General features: G+C 53.4%; 1 protein-coding gene across 4 annotated transcripts; it reads left to right on the top strand.

Moving 5' to 3' along the window:
• Positions 1-10,935: 10,935 nt before the first annotated feature.
• SYT3 (synaptotagmin 3) lies at positions 10,936-27,084 on the top strand. Of its 4 annotated transcripts, XM_084770960.1 has the most exons (11): positions 10,936-11,024; positions 11,663-11,807; positions 12,693-12,962; positions 16,880-17,408; positions 18,908-19,277; positions 19,793-20,011; positions 22,270-22,390; positions 22,514-22,685; positions 22,808-22,940; positions 25,803-25,870; positions 26,586-27,084. In XM_084770960.1, the coding sequence occupies exons 3-10, from the start codon at positions 12,812-12,814 to the stop codon at positions 25,866-25,868; spliced, it is 1,761 nt and encodes a 586-aa protein (XP_084627086.1). In that variant the 5' UTR covers positions 10,936-11,024; positions 11,663-11,807; positions 12,693-12,811; the 3' UTR covers positions 25,869-25,870; positions 26,586-27,084. The 4 variants fall into 4 exon arrangements, with proteins under 4 accessions (XP_084627086.1, XP_084627087.1, XP_084627089.1 ...); XM_084770961.1 differs by lacking the exon at positions 10,936-11,024 and having other exon boundaries at positions 11,517-11,807; positions 12,738-12,962; XM_084770963.1 differs by lacking the exon at positions 10,936-11,024 and having other exon boundaries at positions 11,517-11,807; positions 12,792-12,962.
• The last annotated feature ends 217 nt before the right edge of the window (positions 27,085-27,301 follow it).

Here is a 27,301-nt window from a genome sequence, read left to right on the forward strand (position 1 = left end):
GGTTGTAAGCCATTATGTGGTTGCTAGGAATTGAACTCATGACCTTTGGAAGCGCAGGCAGTGCTCTTAACCACTGAGCCATCTCTCCAGCCCCACTCCCCTAAGTTCTTATAAATAAATTAATTAATCATATGTCCTCATGTGCACACATATGTTTTATTTATCCTTTGGCAATTCCACGTATGTGCATACTGTCTTCTGATCAGGCTGTCAGAACCTCTTCAGCCCCAAGGCTGCTGTCCCGTCTTTCTTCAGCGTCTCTCCGTCTCCTATTTACCTCTCTTATTTCCCTCATCTTTCTGGAGCTCTTTTTCCTAACAGCCGCTCCCTCCCATTTTTATGTCTCCCCACCCCTGAACAGGGTTTCTCTGTGTAGCCCTTGCTTTCCTGGAACTCTCTGTATAGACCAGGCTGGCCTCAGACTCACAGAGATCTACTAAAGTATCTTTTACTCGCCTGATTTAATTGTCGTTTTGGAGGCTCCATCTGCTAACCTAGGCCTAGTTCTGGAAGCTTCTAGCCTCCATACAATCCAATCTAGGTCTAGAATATTTTTTCAGCCTCTGAGACTTACTGACAAATAAGGTCACCCTTTCTAGTTGTTTCTGAACTCTGGCTGGCTGGTTAAGTCAACCGTTCTGGCTCAAACTCCCCTCTAAGCTGCCTGATTCAATCGGGCTTCTCTTGGCCTCTGACTGAATTGCTCTGCTTGGCCTCATATTGACTCTGACAATATGTTCTAATCTTTTGGCTTCTTCTCATTCTCTGGCCCATTCTGTCTTTACCTGTGTCTAGCTAGTTTCTCTCTCTCTCTCTCTCTCTCTCTCTCTCTCTCTCTCTCTCTCCAATCTGTCTCTATACAACTGTCCCAGTAAAACTGCCTCCAAATTCCACAAACTGGACTGCCACAAACTCAACTCACTCTCAACCAAACTGACTGACCAGAGCTGACTAGTACTTAACAGATCTGCATGCCTCTGTCTCCTGAGTGCTGGAATTAAAGTCATGCACCACCATGCCTGGACTTAAGCTTTTCTTTACCTGAAACTTGCTCAATACTAGGCTGGCCTCAAACTCGGAGGTTTGTTTGCCTTTGTCTCCTGAGATTAAAGGCCTGTTTGTATTTCAGGCAGACCACACAGACCTTGAAGGTCTTTGGATGTGATCTCTTGCCAGAGCAGCCATGTTCTGAATTAAAATTCTGCTACAGAGATCTGTCTGCCTCTGCCTCCTGAGTAGTGGGATTGAAGGTGTGTACCACCGTTGGACCAGTTTTTTTTTTTAATAACTCACTGAGGTTAATTAGAATTGCTTATATGAGCAAGGGTGGTTATTCACTAGAACACAACAACTTACCCAGAGGTACACTACTGAAGAAAAATGGCTGCCTCTCCACCAATAACCACAGAGCAAGACTCCCCAAGGGGGAGGGGGAGAGGGGCTTCCTGAGTCTCTCCCACATTCAGCTCTTGCAGAGGAATGTTAACTCAGATCATGGCTGTTCCTGCAAGAGATCACATCCAAAGAAGAAAGAGAGAAGGGAAGGTACTTAAAGGGACGAGAAAAAGAATGAGAGAAAGTGGAGGCAGTTTTACCGGGAGAGTTTCACAGGGGAGGTTCAATGAGAGAACAATCTAGACGTGAGCTTGTGAAGACAGAACAAGGCAGAGAATGCGAAGGAGCCAGAGGGTAGAGCAGATTGGTGGAGTTAGTTTGAGGCCAAGCAGAGCAATTCAGGGGCCGAGAGAGAAGCCAGGTTGGATAAATCAGCTGGGAGAGGAGTTAGAGCCTGAGCAGCTGAGGTGAAGCAGCCAGCCCAGAGCTCAAGTGAGAACAAGAAAAGGCGAGCTTACTACGCAGTAAGTCTCAGAGGCTGAAAGCATTCTAGGCCTAGGTTAGAGTGTATGGAGGTTAGAAGCTTCTGGAACTGGCCCCAGGTTAGCAGACTGAGGCAGTACACCTCGGAGACAATAAGTGAAGCAGGCAAATAAAAGTTCCTTTTGCAAGCTCTTTCTGAGTATCACCAAACCCTCACACCTGACTTCCTGCGTCTTTACCCTGCTGTGTCTCCGCCCCTTTCTGTGTGCCCTGTACACCTCTCCCCGTATCTCGTCTCTCCTGCCTCTCTCTGTCTCTCCTGCTCTATGTTTCCATTTCTTCACTATTGTCATTGTTCCCTAGCTGGTCCCTCGGTCCACTCTTGCCACCTCTGTCAGGCCATCAGCAACCCTTGGCCAGCAGCCCAGGACCCACATTCCTGCGTCAGCATTTTCCTCCAGTTCCACAAATGATGTCAGTACTGCAGCAGTGCTTGCTGCAGCCCTGCTTGGAGGGTTTCCTCTCCCAGTTCCCTCTGCACAAAACCCTGGAAACTTGGCTGACCTCTCTCTCTTGGGGTTAGCTCTCGCTACTGAGCACAGGAGGGAAGCGGTGTTTACACAGCCACGGGCTTCTCTCTACAGGCAGGGCTGTGTGTGAATCTGTATGGCCTCTCTTTGAACCCCAGGACCTAGCCTGGCCCGCCTCAAGCACTGGCTTTTCAGGCAGGGTTGGGTGGCACCGTGAGGGATTGAGTCCTAGTAGGCAGGCAAGAACAGATAGATGGAGGGAACACCTTGGGGGGTTGTGAAAAGAAAAGCAACGGGCTCTGTGCAAACTGGTTCATTTATTCACCTACTCCCCTATTGCTTGTTTTCCAATATTTATCCATAAACACCAGCATCCATTCATCAATCCTCTGTCCAAACTTTCACTCATCCATCAGTCCTTCCCTCCATCCATTTTCCTATTTAGTCATCAATCCAAATATCATCCACCGATTGCTATGATTTAAAAAAAAAAAAACCACCATGGCCAAAAGCAACTTCTAGAAGAGTTTATTTGGCCTTTTGGTTCTAGAGGAGGAGTACATAACGTCTGTGGAAACATGGCGGAACATGGCGGAAGGAAGCCAGAGCAAGAAGCTCGGAGATCACATCTTCAGCCATAAATAGGGAGCAGAAAGAGGACACTGGAAGTGGAGACCATGAACACTCAGCGCTCACCTGGAGTCACCTACTTCCTACAGCCAGACTCTATCTCCAAAAGATTCTGTAGTCTCCCAAAGCGGCACCACCCAGCCAGGACCAAGTGATCAATCACGTGACCCTGTGGAGACAATTCTCATTTAACCACCACATTATCCATCCACCCATCCATAATCCATCCACCCATCCACCATCCATCCACCATCCACCATCCACCATCCATCCACCCATCCACCATCCATCCACCCATCCACCACCCATCCACCATCCACCATCCATCCACCATCCAACCACCCATCCACCATCCATCCACCCATCCATCATCCATCCACCCATCCACCATCCACCATCCATCCACCATCCATCCACCATCCATCCACCCATCCATCATCCATCCACCCATCCACCATCCATCCACCATCCATCCATCCATCATCCATCCACCCATCTACCACCATCCACCATCCATCCATCCATCCACCATCCACCCATCCATCCATCATCCATCCATCCATCCACCATCCATCCACCATCCACCATCCATCCACCATCCATCCACCCATCCACCATCCATCCACCCATCCACCCATCCACCATCCATCCACCATCCATCCACCATCCATCCACCCATCCATCATCCATCCACCCATCCATCATCCATCCACCCATCCACCATCCATCCACCCATCCACCATCCATCCACCCATCCACCACCCATCCACCCATCCATCATCCATCCACCATCCAACCACCCATCCACCATCCATCCACCCATCCATCATCCATCCACCCATCCACCATCCACCATCCATCCACCATCCATCCACCCATCCACCATCCATCCACCCATCCACCATCCATCCACCCATCCATCATCCATCCACCCATCCACCATCCATCCATCATCCATCCACCCATCCACCATCCATCCACCCATCCACCATCCATCCACCCATCCATCATCCATCCACCCATCCATCATCCATCCACCCATCCACCATCCATCCATCATCCATCCACCCATCCACCATCCATCCACCCATCCACCATCCATCCACCCATCCACCATCCAACCACCCATCCACCATCCATCCACCCATCCACCATCCATCCACCCATCCACCATCCATCCACCCATCCATCATCCATCCACCCATCCACCATCCACCATCCATCCACCATCCATCCACCCATCCACCATCCATCCACCATCCATCCACCCATCCATCATCCATCCACCCATCCACCATCCACCATCCATCCACCATCCATCCACCCATCCACCATCCATCCACCCATCCATCATCCATCCACCCATCCACCATCCATCCACCCATCCACCATCCATCCATCATCCATCCACCCATCCACCATCCATCCACCCATCCACCATCCATCCACCCATCCATCATCCATCCACCCATCCATCATCCATCCACCCATCCACCATCCATCCACCCATCCACCATCCATCCACCCATCCATCATCCATCCACCCATCCATCATCCATCCACCCATCCACCATCCATCCATCCATCCATCATCCATCCACCCATCCACCATCCATCCACCCATCCATCATCCATCCATCCATCCACCATCCATCCATCCATCATCCATCCACCCATCTACCACCATCCACCATCCATCCATCCATCCACCATCCACCCATCCATCCATCATCCATCCATCCATCCACCATCCATCCACCATCCACCATCCATCCACCATCCATCCACCCATCCACCATCCATCCACCCATCCACCCATCCACCATCCATCCACCATCCATCCACCATCCATCCACCCATCCATCATCCATCCACCCATCCATCATCCATCCACCCATCCACCATCCATCCACCCATCCATCATCCATCCATCCATCCACCATCCATCCACCCATCCATCATCCATCCACCCATCCATCATCCATCCACCCATCCATCCACCCATCCATCATCCATCCACCCATCCATAATCCATCCACCCATCCACCATCCATCCACCATCCACCATCCACCATCCATCCACCCATCCACCATCCATCCACCCATCCACCACCCATCCACCCATCCATCATCCATCCACCATCCAACCACCCATCCACCATCCATCCACCCATCCATCATCCATCCACCCATCCACCATCCACCATCCATCCACCATCCATCCACCCATCCACCATCCATCCACCCATCCACCATCCATCCACCCATCCATCATCCATCCACCCATCCACCATCCATCCATCATCCATCCACCCATCCACCATCCATCCACCCATCCACCATCCATCCACCCATCCATCATCCATCCACCCATCCATCATCCATCCACCCATCCACCATCCATCCATCATCCATCCACCCATCCACCATCCATCCACCCATCCACCATCCATCCACCCATCCACCATCCAACCACCCATCCACCATCCATCCACCCATCCACCATCCATCCACCCATCCACCATCCATCCACCCATCCATCATCCATCCACCCATCCACCATCCACCATCCATCCACCATCCATCCACCCATCCACCATCCATCCACCATCCATCCACCCATCCATCATCCATCCACCCATCCACCATCCACCATCCATCCACCATCCATCCACCCATCCACCATCCATCCACCCATCCATCATCCATCCACCCATCCACCATCCATCCACCCATCCACCATCCATCCATCATCCATCCACCCATCCACCATCCATCCACCCATCCACCATCCATCCACCCATCCATCATCCATCCACCCATCCATCATCCATCCACCCATCCACCATCCATCCACCCATCCACCATCCATCCACCCATCCATCATCCATCCACCCATCCATCATCCATCCACCCATCCACCATCCATCCACCCATCCACCATCCATCCACCCATCCATCATCCATCCACCCATCCATCATCTATCCACCCATCCACCATCCATCCACCCATCCACCATCCATCCACCCATCCATCATCCATCCACCCATCCATCATCCATCCACCCATCCATCCACCCATCCACCATCCACCCATCCATCTACCCATTCCTTTTACATCTAACCTCTTGGCCATCCATCCATCCATCCATTCATTCATTCATTCATTCACTCACTCACTTATTCATTCACTCACTCATTCAACTTGGTGAGCATTTATGATGTGTTAGGCACTGTTTAAGGCAGTGAAAGCACTGGAGAATAAAAGTGCAGTCTCAGATGGCCATCCTCAGGGACTGAGCCCAGCCTCCCCTTATCCAGGGCTCACTCAGGCTCTCCCCTCCCCCAAGCAGCTCCTCTGTCTTAATTACTATTCTGTAGCTATGGTAACACACTATGACCAAGGCAACTTTAAAAAAAAAAGATTTTATTTATTTTATGTATGAGTGCTCTAGCTGCATGTATACCTGCAGGCCACAAGAGGGCATTAGAGAGTATAGATGGTTGCGAGCCACCATGTGGCTGCTGGGAATTGAACTCAGGACCTCTGGAAGAGCAGACAGTGCTCTTAATCAGTGAACTACCTCTTCAGCCTGGCAACTAACTAACTAACTAACTTATTTATTTATTTATTTATAATTTTATGTGCATTGGTATTTTGTCAGGTCTCCTGAAAATGGAGTTACAGACAGGTGTGAGCTGCCATGTGGGTACTGGGAATTGAACCTAAGTCCTCTGGAAGAGCAGCAAGTGCTCCTAACCAGCACTTCTGGGCTCTTCTCCAGCCCCGACCAAGTCAACTTTTAAAATAAAACTTTTTTTTTTCCAAGACAGGGGTTTTCTGTGTAGCCTTAGCTGTCCTGAACTTACTTTGTAGACCAGGCTGGCCTTGAACTCACAGTAATCCTCCTGCCTCTTCCTCCCAAGTGCTGGGATTAAAAGAAAACATTTAACTGGGGCCTTGCTTACAATTTCAGAGTGTAAATCCATCCCCATCACGGTGGGGAGCATGGCCACAGTCAAGTGGGAATGGCACTGGGGCAGTGGCTGAGGACTCACATCTTATCCCCAAGTTGTAGGCAGAGAGAGAGAGAGAGAGAGAGAGAGAGAGAGAGAGAGAGAGAGAGAGAGAGAGAGAGAGAACAACAACTGAGCCCAAGGTAGGCCTTTGAAAGTTTAAAACATACCCTCAGTGACATACCTGTTACAGTATTTTGTATCCGTTCTGCCTACAAAGCAAATAACTGACACAGAGAGACTAAAATGTAATTTAAAGCTGCCAGCACTTCGCTGGGCAGAGTCTGAACTGATTCTAATCTACTCATAAACTAAACAAAGGACTCTAAACCTTATAACATTCATATATTCCAAACACTTGCCACTATGACCCCTGGGCCGGTCCATGTCCAGTTCCCACCGTCCTCCTCCAAGCGTCCCAAAACTCCTTCTCTCCAACCATCACACTTTTCTCCTCCTTTCCAGGAAGTCCCGCCTTCCACTTCCTGTCCAACAAGGTCACACCTACTCCAACAAGGACACTATCGGATCCTTCTCAAATAGTTGCACTAACTGGGGACCAAGTGTTCAAATATATGATACTATGGGGCCCACTCTCATTCAGAAGACCATGCCCTCCTCCCTTCATCTTTATCTGCCTTAGATACTGCCACTCCCCTGTGTGGACGCACATAGCTCATGTGTCCAGAAGCCTCCCTTGACATCTTCCTCAGCACTCGGCACCCTAGCCTAGCTGCATAGTCCTAATATGGTCCTCATCTGTCTCCCTCAGTCAATGCTCTCAAAGTCAGGTTGTTGTTGTTGTTGTTGTTGTTGTTGTTGTTGTTGTTGTTGGAGACAGGGTTTCTCTGTGTAGCCTTAGCTGTCCTGGATTGGGTTTGTAGACCAGGCTGGCCTCATGGCAATCCACCTGCCTCTGCCTCACTGAGTGCTGGGATTACAGGCATGCGCCACTGTACCTGGCTCAAAGTTAGCTTTCTAAATTTTAAAAAATGTTTTACTCATGTCTTCTGTATGTATGTAAATGTGCATGCCATGGCATACATGTGTAGATCAGAGGATAACTTGGGAGTGTCAGTTCTTTTCTTTCACCACGTGAATCCTGGGACTCAAACTCAGATGATCAGGCTTGGTGGCAGGCAAGCTCCTTCACCCACTAAGCCATCTTGTCAGCCTGGAAAGAATTGATGCACCGTGTGACTTACTTTTTTCTTAGATCAAGTAGGATGGCCAGCTCACTCCATTTCCTGGTTCCCACTCCTCACAGCCAGTGGCAATAACACACAAGGCCCTCATAGCCTAGATACCTATAAAGTCAGGGCTCCCATAAAGTCAGGGCTCCAGATTCAGACCCAGAGTGACTTTCAAATCAACTCAGCCATTCCCCATCTGTGTCAGGATGGGTGGAGCCCCTGTCCTCTTCTGTTTCCCCACTTTCAAATGCAGCCAAGGATCAAACAAACAAGTTCAACTGCTAGTGATGACAGCACGAAAACACTGTGACAGACAGCGTCTCAGCGCTACTGCTGAGCCCCTCACTGGGTGACTCTAGGCAGGCTTCTAACACTGAGCCACACCCTCAGCTCCTCACCTGAAGAGTTCTAGACAAGCACTCAGCTACAGAGCTGCATCCCGAGCCCTCATTGGGTGACTCTAGGTAGGCAACACTCAGGATAATTTAATAGAGTCTTCCACATAATGATGTGGTATCTGGTTTTTAAAAGTATCATTATCGGGGCTGGGAGAAACCTCCATTGGGAAGGTGCTTAGTGTACAAACATGTTATGAGTTTAATCCCCGGAACCCACATTTAAAAAGCCGGGTGTGGTGGCACCCACCTTTCATCTCAGCTTTGGGTGGTAGAAGCAGATGGAACCATAGGCCTCACAGGCCAGCCAGCCTCGCCTACTTGGTAAGTTCTTGTCCCAAAAAGCAAGACAGATGGTGCCCTAACACCTGTACATACATGTACTTGTGTTCACACACACACACACACACACACACACACACACACACACACACATGCACCAATCACCCGCATGTTTGTGGCGGGTGTGGTGGCACAGGCCAGCCGTTCTAGCACTGAGAGAGCTGAGGTGAGAGGTTTGCTAGCTCTCATCTGCTCTGGCCTTCACAGCAAAAACCTAGCGTCCAAAGGGTTTTTTTTTCTTTTTAATTTAAAAATCTTCCTCATTTATAAAGAGGGAAACCAAGGCAGTTAGAAATAAGCCCAGCCACAGTTGTACAGTGTGCTGAGCTGGCATTTGAACACAAATGCATTTTCCGTCGTTGCACAGATGGCTCGTTCTTGCTGCAGCTGCCTCGCAGTGTTGGAGCTGCCTCCGATTCACAGTGTTTCTTTGGAAATGTGTCATGCAAGGCTGGCAAGCCCATCTGTGTGCACATTTCTGAGGGTGTATGTCACTGCTTGGTCAGGCTGAGCTGCATGGCTGGGATGGAGTTGCCTGTGAGATTAGCCTGTGCTGGGCAGATACCCATGGGTGCTTCCCTGGACACCTGTGAGGGGGTGCTAGAAATGCAAACATGGGGCCCTGAGTGGAGCCAGGAATCTTTTTTGGAGGCTTCTGACATACAATGACCGCAAAATACGTGCTTAGGTTACAGGGGTGATGGTGGAGCAATCTAGTTAAAGGGGTTACTTTGAAACCAAGGTCTCAGACATGCTAAGCAAACACTTTTGTTTGTTTGTTTGTTTGTTGATTTGTTTTTTTGAGACAGGATTTCTCTGTGTAGCCTTGGCTGTCCTGGACTGACTTCGTAGACCAGGCTGGCCTCGAACTCACAAAGATCTGCCTGCCTCTGCCTCCTAAAGGCGTGCTCCACCACCGCCTGGCAGCAAACACTTTTCCACTAGGCTAATAGCTCCTCACTGGGAGGCTCTGCTTCTGAGCAATGGCCCCAGCTCCTCACTGGGACATTCTAGGCAGATGCTTTATTGCTGAGCTACATCCTCAACCCTCTTTTTAAATTTGGGACAGAGTCTCACTAATCTACGGAGGCTGGCTTTGAATTCATCGATAGCACAGGATGGCCTGGAACTTGCTAACCTCTTTCCTCACCACCCAGAGTGGCTGAGAGGAGAGAGCTCTGCCTTCCGCCCAGCCCCGGCAGCCAGCAGCCTTTCCCTTGGGAGGCGGGGACCTCTAAACCACCCCTCTGGGCTGCTTTTGGGGAGATTAGGACCTCATCCAAGGGACTGGACATCCATGGGCCCCATGGCCCTGTGCCAGAGTAAGACGATGTCTCCGAGGCTCCTTTTTTTTTTTTAATTATTTATTTTATTTGCATTGGTGTTTTGCCTACATGTATTCCTGTGAGAGGGTGTCAGATCCTCTGGAACTGGAGTTCTAGACAGTTGTGAGCTGCTGTGTGGTTGCTGGGACTTGAACTCAGCACCTCTGGAAGACTAGCCAGTGCTCTTAACCTCGGAGCCACCTCTCCACCTCCTCTTAACTCATTACATTGGTAATGGTGAGTGCCAATTATCATTAGCTGCTATTAATACAGCAAAGCCCAAAGCTCTCTGCCCATAAGTAGTTGCTAAGCACCTACTTGGTGCCAGTGTTCGATGCACATTGACTGGTTTCTCACACTACACGCCTTAGGAGACAATTTCGTTGTATTTTGCTGGACATCAGGATTTGGGATGCTAAGAGTCTCTAGGGGACTAGGGCAGGATTCAAATCTAGTGCCTGTGGCTCTACCTCAGACCTGCTCTGCTGCTCCTGCTCCCTGGAGGAAGGGGCGTTGGTGGCCTGTGACCTCAGAGTTCTAGCCTTCTAAGTCCCTCAGGTGGCCTCTCACTGGGGCGGAACTATGCAGCCAGAGTCCAGGGAGGTGCACACTTGGGGGAGAGCGATTTTGGCTTTTGGGTTGCATGGGTTGGCAGGGGGTGGGGGAAGGGGTAGGGAGGAGCCGAGGAGCTGCGACAGGGGCGGGGAGGAGCCAGGCGGGCACCGCGGCGGCGGGCGGGCCGGCGCGCGCGGGGCTGCAGCAGCCGCGGCTCCGGTGAGTCCGCCCCTCCCCCCCCCGCCCCCGCCCCAGCCTCATCCCAAGGGGGCGGCCCCGAGTGGGGGCGCGGAGGTCGGTGCAAAGAGGGGCGCATCTGGAGCTGGGGAGCTAAGTCTGCAGTGCCAGCTGGACGCCACGGGGGAGGGGCACATGGCCCTGGAAAAAGGGGGTTCCTGATTCCAAAACACCTGGGTGCACTCCACCCCTGCCTACCCATCCCCAGGGCATGGGGATCAGATGACCCATCCCACGTCCCCTAAGTGATTAGGGCCACGTGACCTCTCAGGGTCCTGGATATTGTTCCCCTCTCCTGCAGCGTCTTGGGACCCTGACATTTTAACCCTTCCAACACCCCCTCCCAAAAAAAAATCCCGTCTTCTGCAGACCAGAGACGCATTTAAGGACTTCAACTCCCAGCAGCCTTTGCAGCTCCGGTGCAATAAAGCTGCAGTAACACTAGCAGCAAGAGCTGCTGGGAGTTGTAGTCTCTAAGCTTTTAACTGGCTGCTGGGGGCCCGGAGGTGGGAGGGGGCGGCTGGACCTCACCGGGGTCACCTGGGGTCGCGCAGCTACTTCGAGTGGGGCAAGATGCAAAGCTTGGGCTGAATTTTTCCCCTTCCGGCTTGGGTGCCCAGATCAGACACCAGCACCCCCTTCTTCCCACCTGGCAAGCGTGGGGACTGGTCCGCAGCGGCTAGGCTCGTCCACCCTGCAACCCCCATGGGCTACCGCCCCCCGCCGCCTCGGCTACCACCCAGGACAAAGCAAGGGTAAGCACAGGTGAGTCTGACCCTGGCCGAATGAGAGTCTTTCTCAACAGCCCCCTTTCACCTGACCCTGTCTGGCCCTCGCTCTTTCCCTCCGGGCTCCCTCTCCCACCCATGTCTAATGTCTAACCCCAGACCTTGTGTCAGTCCTTCCTTTCCCACCTCCACCTCTCTCTCCTATTCTCTTTTTTCTAACATGCGCCTGTCCGTCTGTGTGCCTAACTCTTTTCTCTCGCCTTATGTCTGAGGTCTCCAGCCATTGTCTGCTTATCCAACCCGGAATTTAGCGTCCTCTCTCTCTCTCTCTCTCCTCTCTCTCCTCTCTCTCCTCATCTACCTGTCTCTCTTTGGAAGGTATTTCTGCCCACCCTCCTGCCTGCCCTGCTTCACTTCCCCCCACCCCACCCCACCCCCGTGTGTGTGCACCATGTCTTGGACATAATCAAGTAAACCTGTTCCTCAGCCCCTCCATCCTGAATCTGTACTCCACGTTATGTGTCTTATCTTTTCCTGGCTACAGGACTTTGCTTAATCCTCTCTCTTATCACCATCTGTCATCTTAGCTCCCCATCCCTCAACTTTGGGTTTCTGTCCTTCCTCTGACTCCCCTAGCAGCTTCCCACATGGAGCCCCCCACCCAATGCTGTGTCTCCCCCCTCCCCAAAGTGTTTCTACCTGCCTCAACCAGGCTGTCCACTACCAGTGGCTGCCTCCACCGTCTACTTTGACTCACAGAGTGCCTGCTCTGCCTTCCTACCTGTGGTCCCTCGGAGCCACATTCTTTTAGTTTGCGAGTGCCCAGCCTTTTGATGTGGCTCTGTTGATCTGTTTGCTCCTTGACCCTTCACATTGGACGGTGACCTTAACATCTGTCCATTGTTTTCGTCCTCCAATCCAGGCCCCTGAGCCACCGCCCTCTGGCTTTTCTTTGCCCTCTTACCAGCCCCCCACACCTGTTCCTGTCCCCATCTGCATCTCTGCCCGCCCCACTCTTAAGTGTAGGATCACGTGGCCACTATGTCTGGAGACTACGAAGATGACCTCTGTCGGCGGGCCCTCATCCTGGTCTCAGACCTCTGCGCACGGGTCCGAGATGCTGACACCAACGACCGGTGCCAAGAGTTCAGCGAACTGCGCATCAGAGGCTACCCCCGTGGCCTGGACGCAGGTCAGAGCCCCAGCTGTCCTAGCCAGCCACCGCCTTCTACCCAACTCCACAACTGCCAAGACTTGGGGACCTTCAGAGCAGGCCCATTCAGCTCTCCACCCCTTTCCGGCGAACCCCATAGAGGTTTTGCCTCTATTGTGTCTGCTGCTGCTGCTTTGTCCCCAAATCACTGAGCTAGGAGAAATAGCTGTGTGTTTGGTCCATCTAACCCCTGACCTTGACATTTTTGACCTATAGACCTACCACCACTCTTTAATTATAGCCACCAAATAGTCCCTTCAGAAATCACGATTTTTTTTTTTTTAGGTAAGAAGAAGGTTCGTAATCAGATTAGGTTTTATTGAGACCCGGTTGGTCTCAAACTTGAAACAGTCCCCCTGTGTCAGTCTCCGAGGTGCTGGGATTACAGATGTGAACCACCACACCTAGCTCTGGCAGAACTAATTACACGAAAAAGCTGCAGACTAAACCAGCCAAAGGTGGGGTGTTGCGGGGTTGGGGGGGGCGGGTAGCAGAGTTCAGGAGACATGAGGCATGGCCGCCTAGTGTTCCTTTCCCGTGAAGTCACAGGCCATCTTTAATTCTCATCCTTGTTGCTTAGGGGTTTTGTTGGGGTTTGGTCATGTGATGCACTCATTAGCTTTTTTTTTTGTCACCGTGACCAAATTCCTGATAAAAACAAAAGAGGAGAGATTTACTTAGCTGGTGGGTTTGGAGGTGTCGCTCTATCACAGTGAGAAGGCAGTGAGGCCAAGAAATGCAAGCACATCATGGCTGACCAGGGAACAGAGGGTCCTGGGGGTGCTGGTGCTAGAGGGCTGCATTCCGCTGGGTCTTCCCCCTCAATGAGTCCTCTCTGGAAATGCGCTCCTATACACAGGTGGGCCTTAGGCAGCTTTTGCTGCTGCTGTTATTGTTGGTAGTGTTGGTGGTGTGTGTGCACGCATGGATGTGCATACGTTTGGAAGTCAAAAAAAAACTCTTTAGGAGCTGTGGACTTTTTAATTTCTTTTTATTTTATATGTTTACATATTTTGCCTGCATATGTGTCTGCTCACCACACACCTACTGGTGCCCACAGAGGTCAAAAGAGGCTGCCGCTCCCCTGAAACTAGATTTACAGGTGGTTGTGAGCCACCATGTGGGTACTGGGAGTTAAGCCCAGGTCCTCTACAGGAGCAGCAGGTACTCTTAACTGCTAACTCATACCTTTTAGGTTTTTTTTTTAGACAGGGTCTCTCATTGGTTTGGAACTCACTAGGTGGGCTAGGCTACATGGCCAGTGAGCCCCAGGGAATCTGCCTGTGTCTGTGGTGCTGGGATTACAAATGTGCACCACCATGCCTGGCTATTTTTGTGTGGGCACTGGAGATCCTACTAGAGTCCTATGCTTGCACGACAAATATTTTACTGACAGAGCCATCTCCCCAGCCCCTCGCTGGTTTGCATTTTGATATGCGGTCTACCTCTGTAATCTGGACTGGCTTGGAACTCACTATGTAGCCCGGGCTAGCCCTAAACTCACAGCAGTCCTCCCTGTCTCAGCCCCCTAGGTGCTGAAGTGACAGACATGAGCTACCCACATCTAGCTCTTAGGTGATTCTAAATCTAGTTGGCAGTGAAGAGCAGCCATCACAAGTAGATGCGGTGGACTGTCCGCCCTTAATAGTTAGCCCTTCCAGAGCATGAGCTGATGGCCCTGTAGTTTAGCACAGCCATCAGCTGTCCGGCATGGCCCATGATAGCAGGGAGGACATCTCCAGAGCTCGGAGCCTCATATGTGAGCCTGCTCTGACAGGTTCCCACCAAGGGGGCTGATCAGGTTTGGACAGAGTGTATCTCTTGCTCTAGGCACATAGCGCCCCGTCCTTACACTCCCTGGGTGGTGCAGGCAGGCATGGGGAGCTGAGGATGCTTGAGAGAGTCAGAGTTCTCTGGGATGGGGCTCTTGGGCTGGCGATGTTAGAAGTATCTGGCCAGTTTCCTCAGTGACTCCCATGCCCTGCTGCCTCCCATCTACAAAGGACTGCTAAAACACTGGACTCCGTGTCTCACAAGCATCTACAACTCTCGGTAGGTGAGGTGGCCACTTAGACAGCAGTACCCCGAGGGAGGTGGCAGGACGGAGCTCAGAGTTCTCGCACCAGTACCTGGCACATGTCCTCCAGATGCTCCTCTTCCTCACAGCCTCAGCCTTCTCAGTTGAGAGGCGAGATGTGTTACGTGTAGGTCACACAGCAGTACAAGGATTAACGTCATACCCTGTTTCTGCTTTACCAGGCGATCTAGCCCTAGGAGGTGTCTCCTTTCTGAGTGTCCCCTGAACATAGCAATTACAGTAGGATGTCCCAGCTGTCAATGGCCCCCACCCACCATGGGTCTCCATATAGATAGAACAAGGTCTCGTTCTTTTTTTTTTTCCCCCGAGACAGAGTTTCTCTGTGTAGCCTTGGCTGTCCTGGACCTGCTTTGTAGACCAGGCTGGCCTCGAACTCACAGCGATCCACCTGCCTCTGCCTCCCAAGTGCTGGGATTATAGGCTCAAGGACTCATTCTTATTCTGTCAGGAGTCACCTCCGAAATAAATCCTCACAGCCTGCAGAGTTACCTCCACGAAACCCTACTCCTGGTACCAATTACTAAAGAAGGCATAATACCCCACGCCTAGTCCTAATAACTGAAAGAGCCACAAAACACTGGTTGTAAGAGGTGGCCTGGGCTGGGCTTTCTCAGCAGAGCAGGACAGCATGTTACCGGCACTCAGAAGGCACCAGTTAGTGTGTTAGATCACGTGACCACAGCCATGAGACTGATTATCTGAATAAGAAAGTCTCTCTGGCTGGGCGTGGTGGCGCACGCCTTTAATCCCAGCACTCGGGAGGCAGAGGCAGGTGGATTGCTGTGAGTTCGAGGCCAACCTGGCCCACAAAGCGAGTCCAGGACAGCCAAGGCTAACACAGAGAGACTCTGTCTCGAAAAACCAAAAAAAAAAAAAAAAAAAAAAGAAAGTCTCTCTGGGGCCACTGTTCATCAAGAAGTACTGATGTGTGATAGTGAAAGCATAGGTTTTGAAGGGTGCCACCTGTGGTGCACGGGTGGGTGGGGAGGGGAGCACGCGTGTGCACGCATGCGCGCGCAAGGCCAGAGGTCGACCACAGATATTATTTCTCAGGCACTGTCCACCTTGTTTTTGGCTAGGCTGGCTGGCCAGCAGGCTAAGGATCCAGTTGACTCTGCCTCCCCAGTGCTGGGATTACAAGCGCATGCCACCCTGCCCCTACACTTGCTTGTGTAGGTGCTGGGAATTCAAACCCAGATCTCCCACTCGTGCAGCAAGCATTTATCTGATTGAGGTGTCTCCCGAGTCCCCGTGCTCCTGGCCCTCCTCCACTTCCTGTTCTCAAAACGGGATTGTCACAGGGTTCCCTGAGGTGTCGTTTGTAGTGCCACATATCAACACCTGCTGTTTGCCTTCATTACGGTCGACGGCAGCAAAGAGCTAGGTTGATTCATCCCACTTGCCAAACGCAGAGTGTAAGCCCCGCAGAGGCTAAGGTAGACTCCCCAGGCCAGACGGCAAACTTTTTCCTGGGTTGTCTCCAAGCTTTGGGGTGGGGTGGGGGGGGGCAGATCTTGTCCTTTAGCTGGAGGGAACAGAGCCTGGAGACAGCCTTGAGGACTCATATCTCCAGCCTTGAGGACTCATATCTCCAACCTGTCACCTGCCACCTGCAGAACGTGACGTGAACTCTGCCGGCTCTGTAAAATAACCGCTGTATAGCAATATGGCCTTACGAGAAGCACAGGCTTCAAGCTCAGTCATAATAGGAAAAATACTCAGGACAATACACACCAGATATTCTTGGGACGGCATTGGCCCCTTCAGGATCCCTGACCTCTCTCTTCACTCTTTCCAGACATTTCCGTGAGCCTGCTGTCAGTCATCGTGACATTCTGTGGCATCGTCCTCTTGGGTGTCTCTCTCTTCGTGTCCTGGAAGTTGTGCTGGGTGCCCTGGAGGGACAAAGGAGGCTCAGCCGTGGGCGGCGGCCCCCTGCGCAAAGACCTAGCCCCTGGAGTTGGGCTGGCAGGCTTGGTAGGAGGTGGTGGGCACCACCTGGGAGCCGGCCTAGGTGGCCATCCCCTGCTGGGTGGCCCACACCATCATGCACACACGGCCCACCACCCGCCCTTTGCCGAGCTGCTGGAGCCAGGGGTCCTAGGGGGCTCGGAACATCCAGAACCTTCCTACCTGGACATGGACTCATATCCAGAGGCTGCTGTGGCCTCTGTGGTAGCCGCTGGGGTCAAACCAAGCCAGACATCCCCGGAGCTGCCTTCTGAGGGTGGGACAGGCTCCGGGCTCCTCCTCCTGCCTCCCAGTGGTGGGAGCTTGCCCAGTGCCCAGTCTCACCAGCAGGTCACAAGTCTAGCACCCACCACCAGGTGAGAGAGGGTATTGGGCTGGGGGTTTCGTTGTGAATCTCTGCTTCTCTGTCGCGTTCTTATCTGTGGCTCTTCTGATACAGGGTCAGGACAGGACATACTGACTCCTGGATCCTAGGGAGGCTAAGACTGAGGCCTAGACTTCTGGACTTAAGAAGTAGGGAACAGGGCATTGGATTCCTAGGTCAAGATACAGAACTTGCCTGGAGACAAGAGTCCAGGGTTAGCAGCTAGCATAGCAGTATGTGTATTATCTCAGACTAAGACAGAGGGATCTAAAGTTCAAGGTTGGCCTGGGCAGCTTAGCAAAACCCTGTTTTAAAATAAAACGTATCTCAGTGGGAGAGCTCCTGCCTAGAATTCCCCAGGGAGGGGGCCAGGGGGTGTGCCTGAGTGGTAGCGTCTTTCCCTCAGGGAGGTGCCAGGGTGCAGGCTGAGGTTCTTTCTGCAGAAGAGCTCTGGCCTAGCTCGCAGAAAGCCCTAGGTTCGATTTCAGAACCGGGTGGGTGGGGCCGGTTCTGAGGCGCAGGCAATTATCTATCTCGTGCGGTGTAAGCTGTGACCGGTAACCTGGACCCAGCGTTCACCTCACTGCGTGCATTCCTCCCTTTTCTGTGCTTGTAAGCTTAGGGTCTGGTAGAAGCTGGGCCTCAGCCGAATGCCCGGCCCAGGCCTCCACACTGAGGGCTCTGACAGCCCGAGGGATACAAGCTAGGGAGACAGGAAAGCAACTCTGGGGACTGACAAGGGCCCTAAGGAGACCCCAGCCTAGGCTTGGAGGAAACTTAAAAAAAAATGTCCTGGAGATGGAGGTAGGTTGATAAGCAGACACGCACATGGCGGGGAAGCTCAGTCATGTATGCAGGGAATGGTGTATACGCGGTCACTTCGGGCAGGAGAGAGGGAGAGCAGAAAGAGACTATGTTCATGGTGGGAAAAGCCAGAAGGCAGGCAGGTGGGAGATAAAATCCGGGCAAAGGCAAGGACTTGACGCTGCCGACACCAGGCCATTCACGGCTAGAAGTGGCAGGTGGAAGGGCTGTGCCCAGAGGGCGCTGGGGAGCCACATCTGGGCTAGGAGCCAAGGAGGAGAGGTGCCAGCTCTCGAGCCGTCTAGAGAGGGAGAAATGAAGCCAGTAGCCCAGGCAGGGAGAGGGCAAGCTGAGTGCAGAGCAAGCCCTTGGTGATGGAGCACGGTGACAGGCTAGGGAGATGGAGGGCCGGGCCAAGCATGGCTCTGAGCATCTGGGTGAAGTATTGAACGAAGAAGTCATTTTGGCCACCAATCAAGTCCTGATGACCCTCAGGTCTGGCTAGAGCTGGTTTAGAAATGTGGATAACACCCTTGCTGCAGATGGGGAAACTGAGGCTCAGGAAGCACAGATGTCTTACCCAAGGTCAAATGGCCAGTCGAGGACAGGATTATAGGCGCCTGGGAATCAGATGGAGTCAGATGCCACGCAGATTCGAACCTCACCTTGGTCTCCTTTGACACACAGGTACCCAGCCCTGCCCCGGCCCCTCACCCAGCAGACCCTGACTACTCAAGCAGACCCAAGCAGTGAGGAGCGACCACCTGCTCTGCCCTTACCCCTGCCAGGCGGCGAGGAAAAAGCCAAGCTCATCGGTCAGATCAAGCCAGAGCTGTACCAGGGGACTGGACCCGGTGGCCGGCGGGGAGGCTCTGGGGAAACAGGGGCACCCTGTGGCCGGATCAGTTTCGCCCTGCGGTACCTCTATGGTTCTGACCAGCTCGTGGTGCGGATCCTGCAGGCCCTAGACCTCCCAGCAAAGGACTCCAATGGGTTCTCAGACCCCTATGTCAAGATCTACCTGCTGCCCGATCGCAAAAAGAAGTTCCAGACCAAGGTCAGGGCAAGGGGTCACTCTTCACAGTTTGTGTGGTCCATCAGGTCTGAGGGAGGAGGCTGAGGAGGACCCCTGGGTCTGAGGGAGGAGGCTGGGGAGGACCCCTGGGTCTGAGGGAGGAATCTGGGGAAGATCCATGGGTCATAAGAAGGGGGTTAAGGGCAGGACTCTTGGGGCTGTGGAAGGAGTTCTGGGGTTTCCCTTGCTGGCTTTTGAGAGGGGAAGGCAGGGGCCTGGACCTGAGTCGGACAAGGATTGGAGGAGTCTTGGGTCTTAGGGAGGAAGGCTTGGGATATGAATCTCTAGGCCTGAAAGAGAAGGGCTGAGGAGGACTTTCATGTCTGTGGGAGGAGGGCTGGGTTTGGATCTGCGGCTCTGGGGAAAGAGGGCTGAAGTCTCTGGGTCTGAGGGAAGGGTCTGGGTCTGGACGCTCTGGGCAGACATGGGACACATGGCTCACTGGTTCTGGGAACAAGGCCAGCGGACATCTCGTCTGTCTCTGCCTCCGTCCCCAGGTGCACAGGAAGACGCTGAACCCCATCTTCAATGAGACGTTTCAGTTCTCCGTGCCGCTGGCCGAGCTGGCACAGCGCAAGCTGCACTTCAGCGTCTACGACTTCGACCGCTTCTCGCGGCACGATCTCATTGGCCAGGTGGTTTTGGACAATCTGCTGGAGCTGGCTGAACAGCCCCCAGACCGCCCGCTCTGGAGGGACATCCTGGAGGGTGGCTCGGTCAGTGGCTCCATCCGCAATGGGCCCCTGCGCCAACTCTGCCCTCTCTGCGGCCCTCAGGTCCCCCGCTTGTCATTCCCCCCACCCTGGGACTTACCACCTCCCTGTTTCCCACCCCCGAGCGCTGTATGCATTATTTTGCAGAGAATATTGCAGACACAGAAGTGGCAGAGGGACTTCCAGAGGCTTCTGTTCCCTTTCCAGCTCTATGAAACACTCTTTATTGTCAGGCCCTGAGCCTGGATTCGCAAGCTTGTTTCCTGCCGGATAGCTTTGGGACTTCACCCTACGTCCCTGTGACTTTTGCCCTCTGACCCAGATGTCACTCTCCCACTCTCCCTCCCCCCCCCCCCCGCCGTGATTTCCCCTCCCAACAGCCCCTTGTCCGTTTCCAGACTTCTAGGTGCCCAGGCCGTCTCTAAAGGCCTTGATTCTTCAAATCCCTCCCTTCAAACCCTTTCATGTTTTCCTTCTGTCTTTTTGGTGGTGGGGGGGGGGGTGTTCCTTGGGAACCCTACCACCTGCATCTTTAGATTCTGATACTCTGGGCTCCCCTCACTTCTCATAGCAGCAGATCCAAGACACTACCCCCCCCCCCCCGTGCCTCCTGGCCCCCCTCTCCTACCCCTCACCTACAGACTCTGATCTGATGACAGAGCCTCTTATTCCCCTGCAGGCCCTGCGCCATGCCCAGGCCTGGCTGGGTGTTCCTGATCCCTTGGGCCCTCGGGCTTCCTACCCAAGGCCAGTTCCTAGCTGCAATTCCTACCAGTTTGGGGGAGCCAGGAGAGGGCAGTTCTGAGCCTTAGCCTCCTCTTATCTCAGGCGTGAGGATGAAACAGATACCTATGGCTCCCCCCACAAGGAGGTCTCTCAGCTTGCTCGTCCCTTGCGCCCCAGTCTCTAGGACCTAGGAACTCACATCCACCCTGTGACCCCAGGGTCACCCCATGCAAGGGCGTCCACCTGCCTTCACCCTGTCCCCTTCTGCCCACCCCCTACTGTTTCTTACCTGAGGCCTTCACCCATCCATCTACCCCCCCCCTCCCCGGAGTAGGGAAGCAGAGACCCTGAGGGAGACGGGAGAAGAGGGACCAGAGAGACCTAGAGGAGCAAGTGTGAAAGTGGGACCAGACAGTCAGAAGGGGCAGGGTCGGTAGCTGGAGGCCACAGAGAGAAGAGACAGACTGAGCCCCACACACAGCCCCCTGGCTACTATGGCAATCCCTACAGAGAGCAGGAGACATGAGGAGAGCCAAAGGAAGCTTCCAGAGAGACCAGTTGCTCCTTCCTTGACACTCCAGCATGAAGCAGTGCCCACTCCAGCCAGAGCCCTGAGAGACCCGTGCCCCAGGGCCTCTAGGCTCTGATCCACACTAACCTGGGCCCTGTTCAGACTGCCCACTGCTGTCAAAACCTTTACCCAAGCTGTTCTGTCTGCTTATGAAACCCTTCCTTCCTCACCTGGTCCCATCCCTGACCCTTCAAAGCCTTAGTGTCAACATCTTGTCTGTCTCACAAGCTGTGTGTGTCTCTCAAGCCGTGTGTGGTCCCTTAACAGGGGACCCTGGCTGGTCTCTCTCTGATGACTTATACCTGACACGACTGTCCCCTTCTCTCTGGGTCTCCATCTCAGTGTCTGATTGCTTCTCTGTTGGTCTTTGTCTCTCTTGCTCATCAGCCCTCGCTCCCTCCCTTTGTGTGTGTGTGTGTGTATGTGTGTGTGTGTGTGTATGTGTGTGTGTATGTGTGTGTATGTGTGTGTGTGTGTATGTGTGTGTATGTGTGTGTATGTGTGTGTATGTGTGTGTGTGTGTATGTGTGTGTATGTGTGTGTGTGTGTGTGTATGTGTGTGTATGTGTGTGTATGTGTGTGTGTGTGTGTGTGTGTGTGTGTGTGTGTGTGTGTATGTTTGTCTCCCTCTTTCTCCCTCCCCAAATTCCCCCATTTCTCTGGGTTTCTGTCTCTCTCCATCTCTGTCCGTTTTTCTCTGTCTCTCTCTCTGCCTCAGCCTACCTTCTCTCAGTTTCTGTCTCTCTCCTGCCAATTCTTTCTCCCTTTCCCTGGCCTCTGTGCCCCACCATCTTCTCTACAGGACAAAACAGGCTTTGGTGGTAAGCGGCTGTGGCGGGGAAGCTATGGAGCCTTGACCGAGAGTCAGGCGGTGGGGTAGATGGGCGCCTCGCCGCGGTGCTGAGGAGGCAGGGTGGAAAGCGCTGCAGGGAAAGATGGTCACTGCCCTCTGTCTCCACTGCAGGAAAAGGCAGATCTTGGGGAGCTCAACTTCTCACTCTGCTACCTCCCCACGGCTGGACGACTCACCGTGACCATCATCAAAGCCTCTAACCTCAAAGCAATGGACCTCACTGGTTTCTCAGGTGTGTCTGGGTTGAGGCCCGAGGAAGAAGGTTGGGGTCTGAGAGAGAGAGAGAGAGAGAAAGAGGAGGGCTGAGGCCCGGATGCCTGGGTGTCTGCTCAGCCCCCCTGGCTTCTCCACACAGACCCCTATGTAAAGGCCTCTCTGATCAGTGAGGGGCGGCGTCTGAAGAAACGGAAGACCTCCATTAAGAAGAACACGCTGAACCCCACGTACAACGAGGCCCTGGTGTTCGACGTGGCTCCCGAGAGCGTGGAGAACGTGGGACTCAGCATCGCGGTGGTGGATTATGACTGGTGAGAGGCGCCCACGCGGTGGGGCAAGGCGCGGTGGGATGCGGCGGACTGGGGCAAGGCGCGGAGGGATGCGGCTGACTGCACCTCCTGCCCGTCCCAATAATCACTTCCCCAATCCCCAGCATCGGCCACAATGAGGTGATCGGCGTGTGCCGCGTGGGTCCCGAGGCTGCGGACCCACATGGCAGAGAACACTGGGCCGAGATGTTGGCTAACCCACGCAAGCCCGTGGAGCACTGGCACCAGCTCGTGGAGGTGAGTCGAGGCCACTGCCGCCGTGGCCACCACCGCCGTGCATGGGCACTGGGCCTTCAGTGAGGGCGCAGTCTGCCTGTGTCTGACTGCTGCATGGTGTAAGTCACTCAACCTGTCTGTTCCTCTGTTTCCTCTACTGGGACTCCAGCCTGTGAGCAGCAGCTATGCTGAGGGCCGCTGTGAGGATTCAGTTTGTTGAGTGTCCCTCTGTGGCCAGATGGTATTCTCTCCACAGATGCTAAACACAGAGCATAGGAAGAAACTGGGTGATAAACGCTCCCCCCCCCACCCCCCCACCCCCGCCTTTCTCCCTCAGAGCAAGGTGTAAATATTAATGGGTGGTGGTGTAGTGGTTTTATTTATTTACTTACTCACTTATTTATTATTTCAAGACAGGGTTTCTGTGTGTAGCCCTAGCTGTCCTAGAACTCACTCTGCAGGCCAGGCTGGCTTTGAACTCACAGAGATCCACCTGCTCTGCCTCTGAAGTGCTTGGGTTAAAGACGTGTGCCACCACCGCCTGGTGAGAATGATTTTCTTTAATTGGTTTCTTTCTGTCAGCAATGTACACCTGCCTGCCAGAAGAAGGCACCAGATCACATTACAAATGGTCATGAGCCACCATGTGGTTGCTGGGAATTGAACTCAGGACCGTTGGAAGAGCAGCTAGTGCTCTTAACCTCTGAGCCATCTGTCCAGCCCAAAAATGATTTTTTAATGAATCAGAGAATATCAGGTGGGAGGGCAGAGCTCATCAACAGGACACCTGCTTGTCACAGGCAAAGTTTAGTCCCCAGCACCACAAGCAACACTCACAACAATAACAATAAATTCAAAATACAACATAACGTAAATACCGTGGGGCACTGTCTATTGTAAAGGCCACTGAGTGTTTGATCCTTGTCTAGGGGCTGTGGCCTGGGTCTTTTGAGGTAGAAGGGCTTCCACATGGGCCCTGGGAGAACATTCTGGAAGAGAGGGCATTGGGAGGGGCTTAGGAGGAGGTTCAGGTGGGCAAGGTGAAGAGGTGACACAGGTTGGAGAGACTGGGCAGCAGTGGCCCCTTTTAGAAAGAATATATGCTGTTTGTGTAGGTATTTTGCCTGCTTGTGTGTCTGCACACCACATGCATGCAGTGCCTGCAGAAGCCAGAAGAGGATGTCAGATCCCTTGGAGCTGCCCTGTGGCGGCCACTTCTCAGCTTTGCAAAATAACCTCTTGGGCCTGGAGAGATGGCTGGGTTAGGAAGTACTGTGGCATGAGCATGAGGATTGTGTTTAAATGCCCAGAATGCAGGCTAAGGCCAGGTCTAGGGTGGTACCCTGGAATCCCAGTGCTCAGGGAGGCGGAGAAAGAATGGGCTCATTGGCCAGGCGGCACAGCCTAACTGATGAGCCCCAGGTCCCCAGACACAGAGTGGGACTGGGGAGAGTCGCTGAATCCCCAGCACCCATGGCTGCCACACCTGAGGCACAGTGTTGAGGGGAAGAGACAGCTCGCTTCCAGCCAGCCTACCGGAAGTGGGGGAGGTTCTGGGTCAGGGAGAGATGCTGTCTTGAGGAATAAGGGGGAAAGCAGCAGTAGAGGACCCATGTCCTGCTCTGGCCTCTGTCTGTGTGTGCATAGGCATGTACTCACATAAATATGGGCACTTGCACACACATGTAGACATCACACACACAGCACACAGGTGCACAGCACACACGTGTAGACACCACACACAAGCCACCCATGTATACAGCACACACACAGCACACACATGCATATACCACACATACACACAAACTTGTGGGTCCACAGAAACTGTCAAATGTGACCATTTTCTCTGCAAAGACACCTGCTTTGAAAATACCAACAAATTTGCTTCCACCAAAAGAAGTGAAATTACTTGAAATTACTATAAATTCTGTTTAGAACAATATAGATTCAGTACCTTAATCTTTGATTCTTGGTAGTTTTCTATTACTTTTGGTATTCCAAGGAAAATTCGTCCTGACTGTATAAACTGGGTACTGTGGCCCACACCTGTAAGACAGCCCTTGAAAGGCTGAGACAAGGCATCTGTCTTGAGTTTCAAGCCAGTCTGGACTACAGAGTGAGTTCCAGGTCACTCTGGGCTGGAGGCTAACCCTGTGAGTTCCGGGTCACACTGGGCTGGAGGCTAACCCTGTGAGTTCTGGGTCACGCTGGGCTAGAGGCTAACTAACCCTTTATCTAGGTCTGAGGCTCATTCTGAGTCTAACCCTAAACCTTGGTCTGAGTCTCAGGCTAACCTTAACCCTGAGGCTGAGACTGAGGCTAACCTCAAGTCAATTCCTTTCTCCGTTGAGAATGGTACACACATACACACACACACACACACACACACACATACACACACCCCTTTTCCAACAGGTTGAGCAGCCAGGCCCAGAGCTCAGGGTTGAGATCTGTGAGGACAGAGGCTGTGCCTTCCCGGCAGTCACTCTTCCCATGACCTCACTCATTCTACTTCTCTGGAAACTTCCAGTGAGCCACACTGCCGGCCCAGGGTGGAGACCTTTCCTGGAGGCCAGGGTTTCAGCCCCTGGTGCTGTGTGTGCCCGTAGCCTGCTGACAGCCCTGTGGCTCCCCAGTACCCCAGGATAATAAGGTTTCAACTTCCTGAGCCCTGGGCCTTTCTTGTAGCTCCTTTCCATGACCCTGTCTTCCTTGCAGTTTTAGACAGTTATCTTTTGTGCCTCGGTTTCCCCACTGGTAGAATGGATGGTGATACCATTTCCCACATCCCCTGGGAACTAAGCAGAGACAGCTTGTAGAGGAGGGGTGGGACAGAGGCTTCCTGCTGGGTGAAGTGCTTGTTCTCTGTCCCCCAAACTCTAGGAGAAGACTCTGAGCAGCTTCACAAAAGGCGGCAAAGGACTGTCAGAGAAAGAGAACTCAGAGTGAGGGTAAGACCCAGAAAGGCAGGTGCTCCTCGGAGTGCTGGCTGAGGGAGGAGCTCTGAGTCTGAAGAAGGGGGATTGCTGCTGGAGCCCTGGGTCTAAAGGAAGGGGGCTGGGTCTGAAGGAGGGGCACTGGGACTGGATCCCTGGGCCTGAGGGAGAGGGTCTGAGCCTGGATCCCTGGGCCTGAGGGAGGGGGCCTGGGCCTGGATTCCTGGGCCTGAGGGAGGGGGGCTGGGCCTGGATCCCTGGGCCTGAGGGAAGGAGGCTGGGCCTGGATCCCTGGGCCTGAGGGAGGGGGCCTGGGCCTGGATTCCTGGGCCTGAGGGAGGGGGGCTGGGCCTGGATCCCTGGGCCTGAGGGACAGAGCCTGGGCCTGGATCCTTGGGCCTGAGGGAGAGGGTCTGAGCCTGGATCCCTGGGCCTGAGGGAGGGGGTCTGAGCCTGGATTCCTGGGCCTGAGGGAGAGGGGCTGGGCCTGGATCCCTGGGCCTGAAAGAGAGGGTCTAAGCCTGGATCCCTGGGCCTGAGAGAGGGAGGCAGGGCCTGGATCCCTGGGCCTGAGGGAAGAGGGCTGGGCCTGGATCCCTGGGCCTGAGGGAGGTGGCCTGGACTCCTGGGTCTGAGGGATAGGGCCAGGCTCTCTCCGTGGTGCTGATAACAGCTGCAATGGTTGCATCCTAACTCTCTCAGGTCTCTTCCTTCCACTCCTGGTTTTTAGGTCTGGTCTAGGCCTGGGATCGGACCAGGTGCCCTCAGGACCCCATCCCTTCCTGCCCGGACTGTGAACTCATCTCCTCGAAGCCATAATGTCCGAGCTGCTGGTGCGGGGCTGCCTGGGCCTGCCCCTCCTTATCCTGGAGGTGTGAGGCTAGGAGGCTGCAGGCCCAGCTCCCTGTTTCAGGGTGGGAGGTTCTCAGCCTCCACTGTCTGTCTTCTTATCCTCAGAGTTCTCCCTAGAGGCAAGGGGGCCGTGCATGTCTGGGGACCCCTGCCCCCTACCCCTCTGTCTGTCTCTCTGTCTGTCCCTCCGCTGTTGTCTCAGTCTTGCTGTTCTGGCCTGTGTCCTCACCGTGAATGTCAACAGACCAATCCTTGATGTGCCCTGAGCAGACACCCCCTCCAGCGTCCGCCCCTCCTGTCCCTCCACCTGCGTCTGGCCGACCCTCTTCTGCTGCTATCATCGCCAGAAATAAATACGCTCTGTGGGTCTCATTCCACCCGGGGCTTCTGTCTCCCTGGCCACCAGGAGGTGTGCTGGAGTGTGTGTGGCTCGGCCACAGAGCGATCTGTCCAAGCCTTAGCCATAGCTAAAAGATATGTTCAAATGAAACCCAAGGCCGAATTCCCAACTGTAAGAAATGAAGGGGCAGGAATTCCTTGTGTGCTTCTCACAAACTTTCCAAAGACAGACCGTCCTAGGTAATGCCGGGCACT

Source organism: Acomys minous (assembly GCF_964271855.1).
Source record: "Acomys minous genome assembly, chromosome: 2".
Taxonomy (NCBI): domain Eukaryota; kingdom Metazoa; phylum Chordata; class Mammalia; order Rodentia; family Muridae; genus Acomys; species Acomys minous.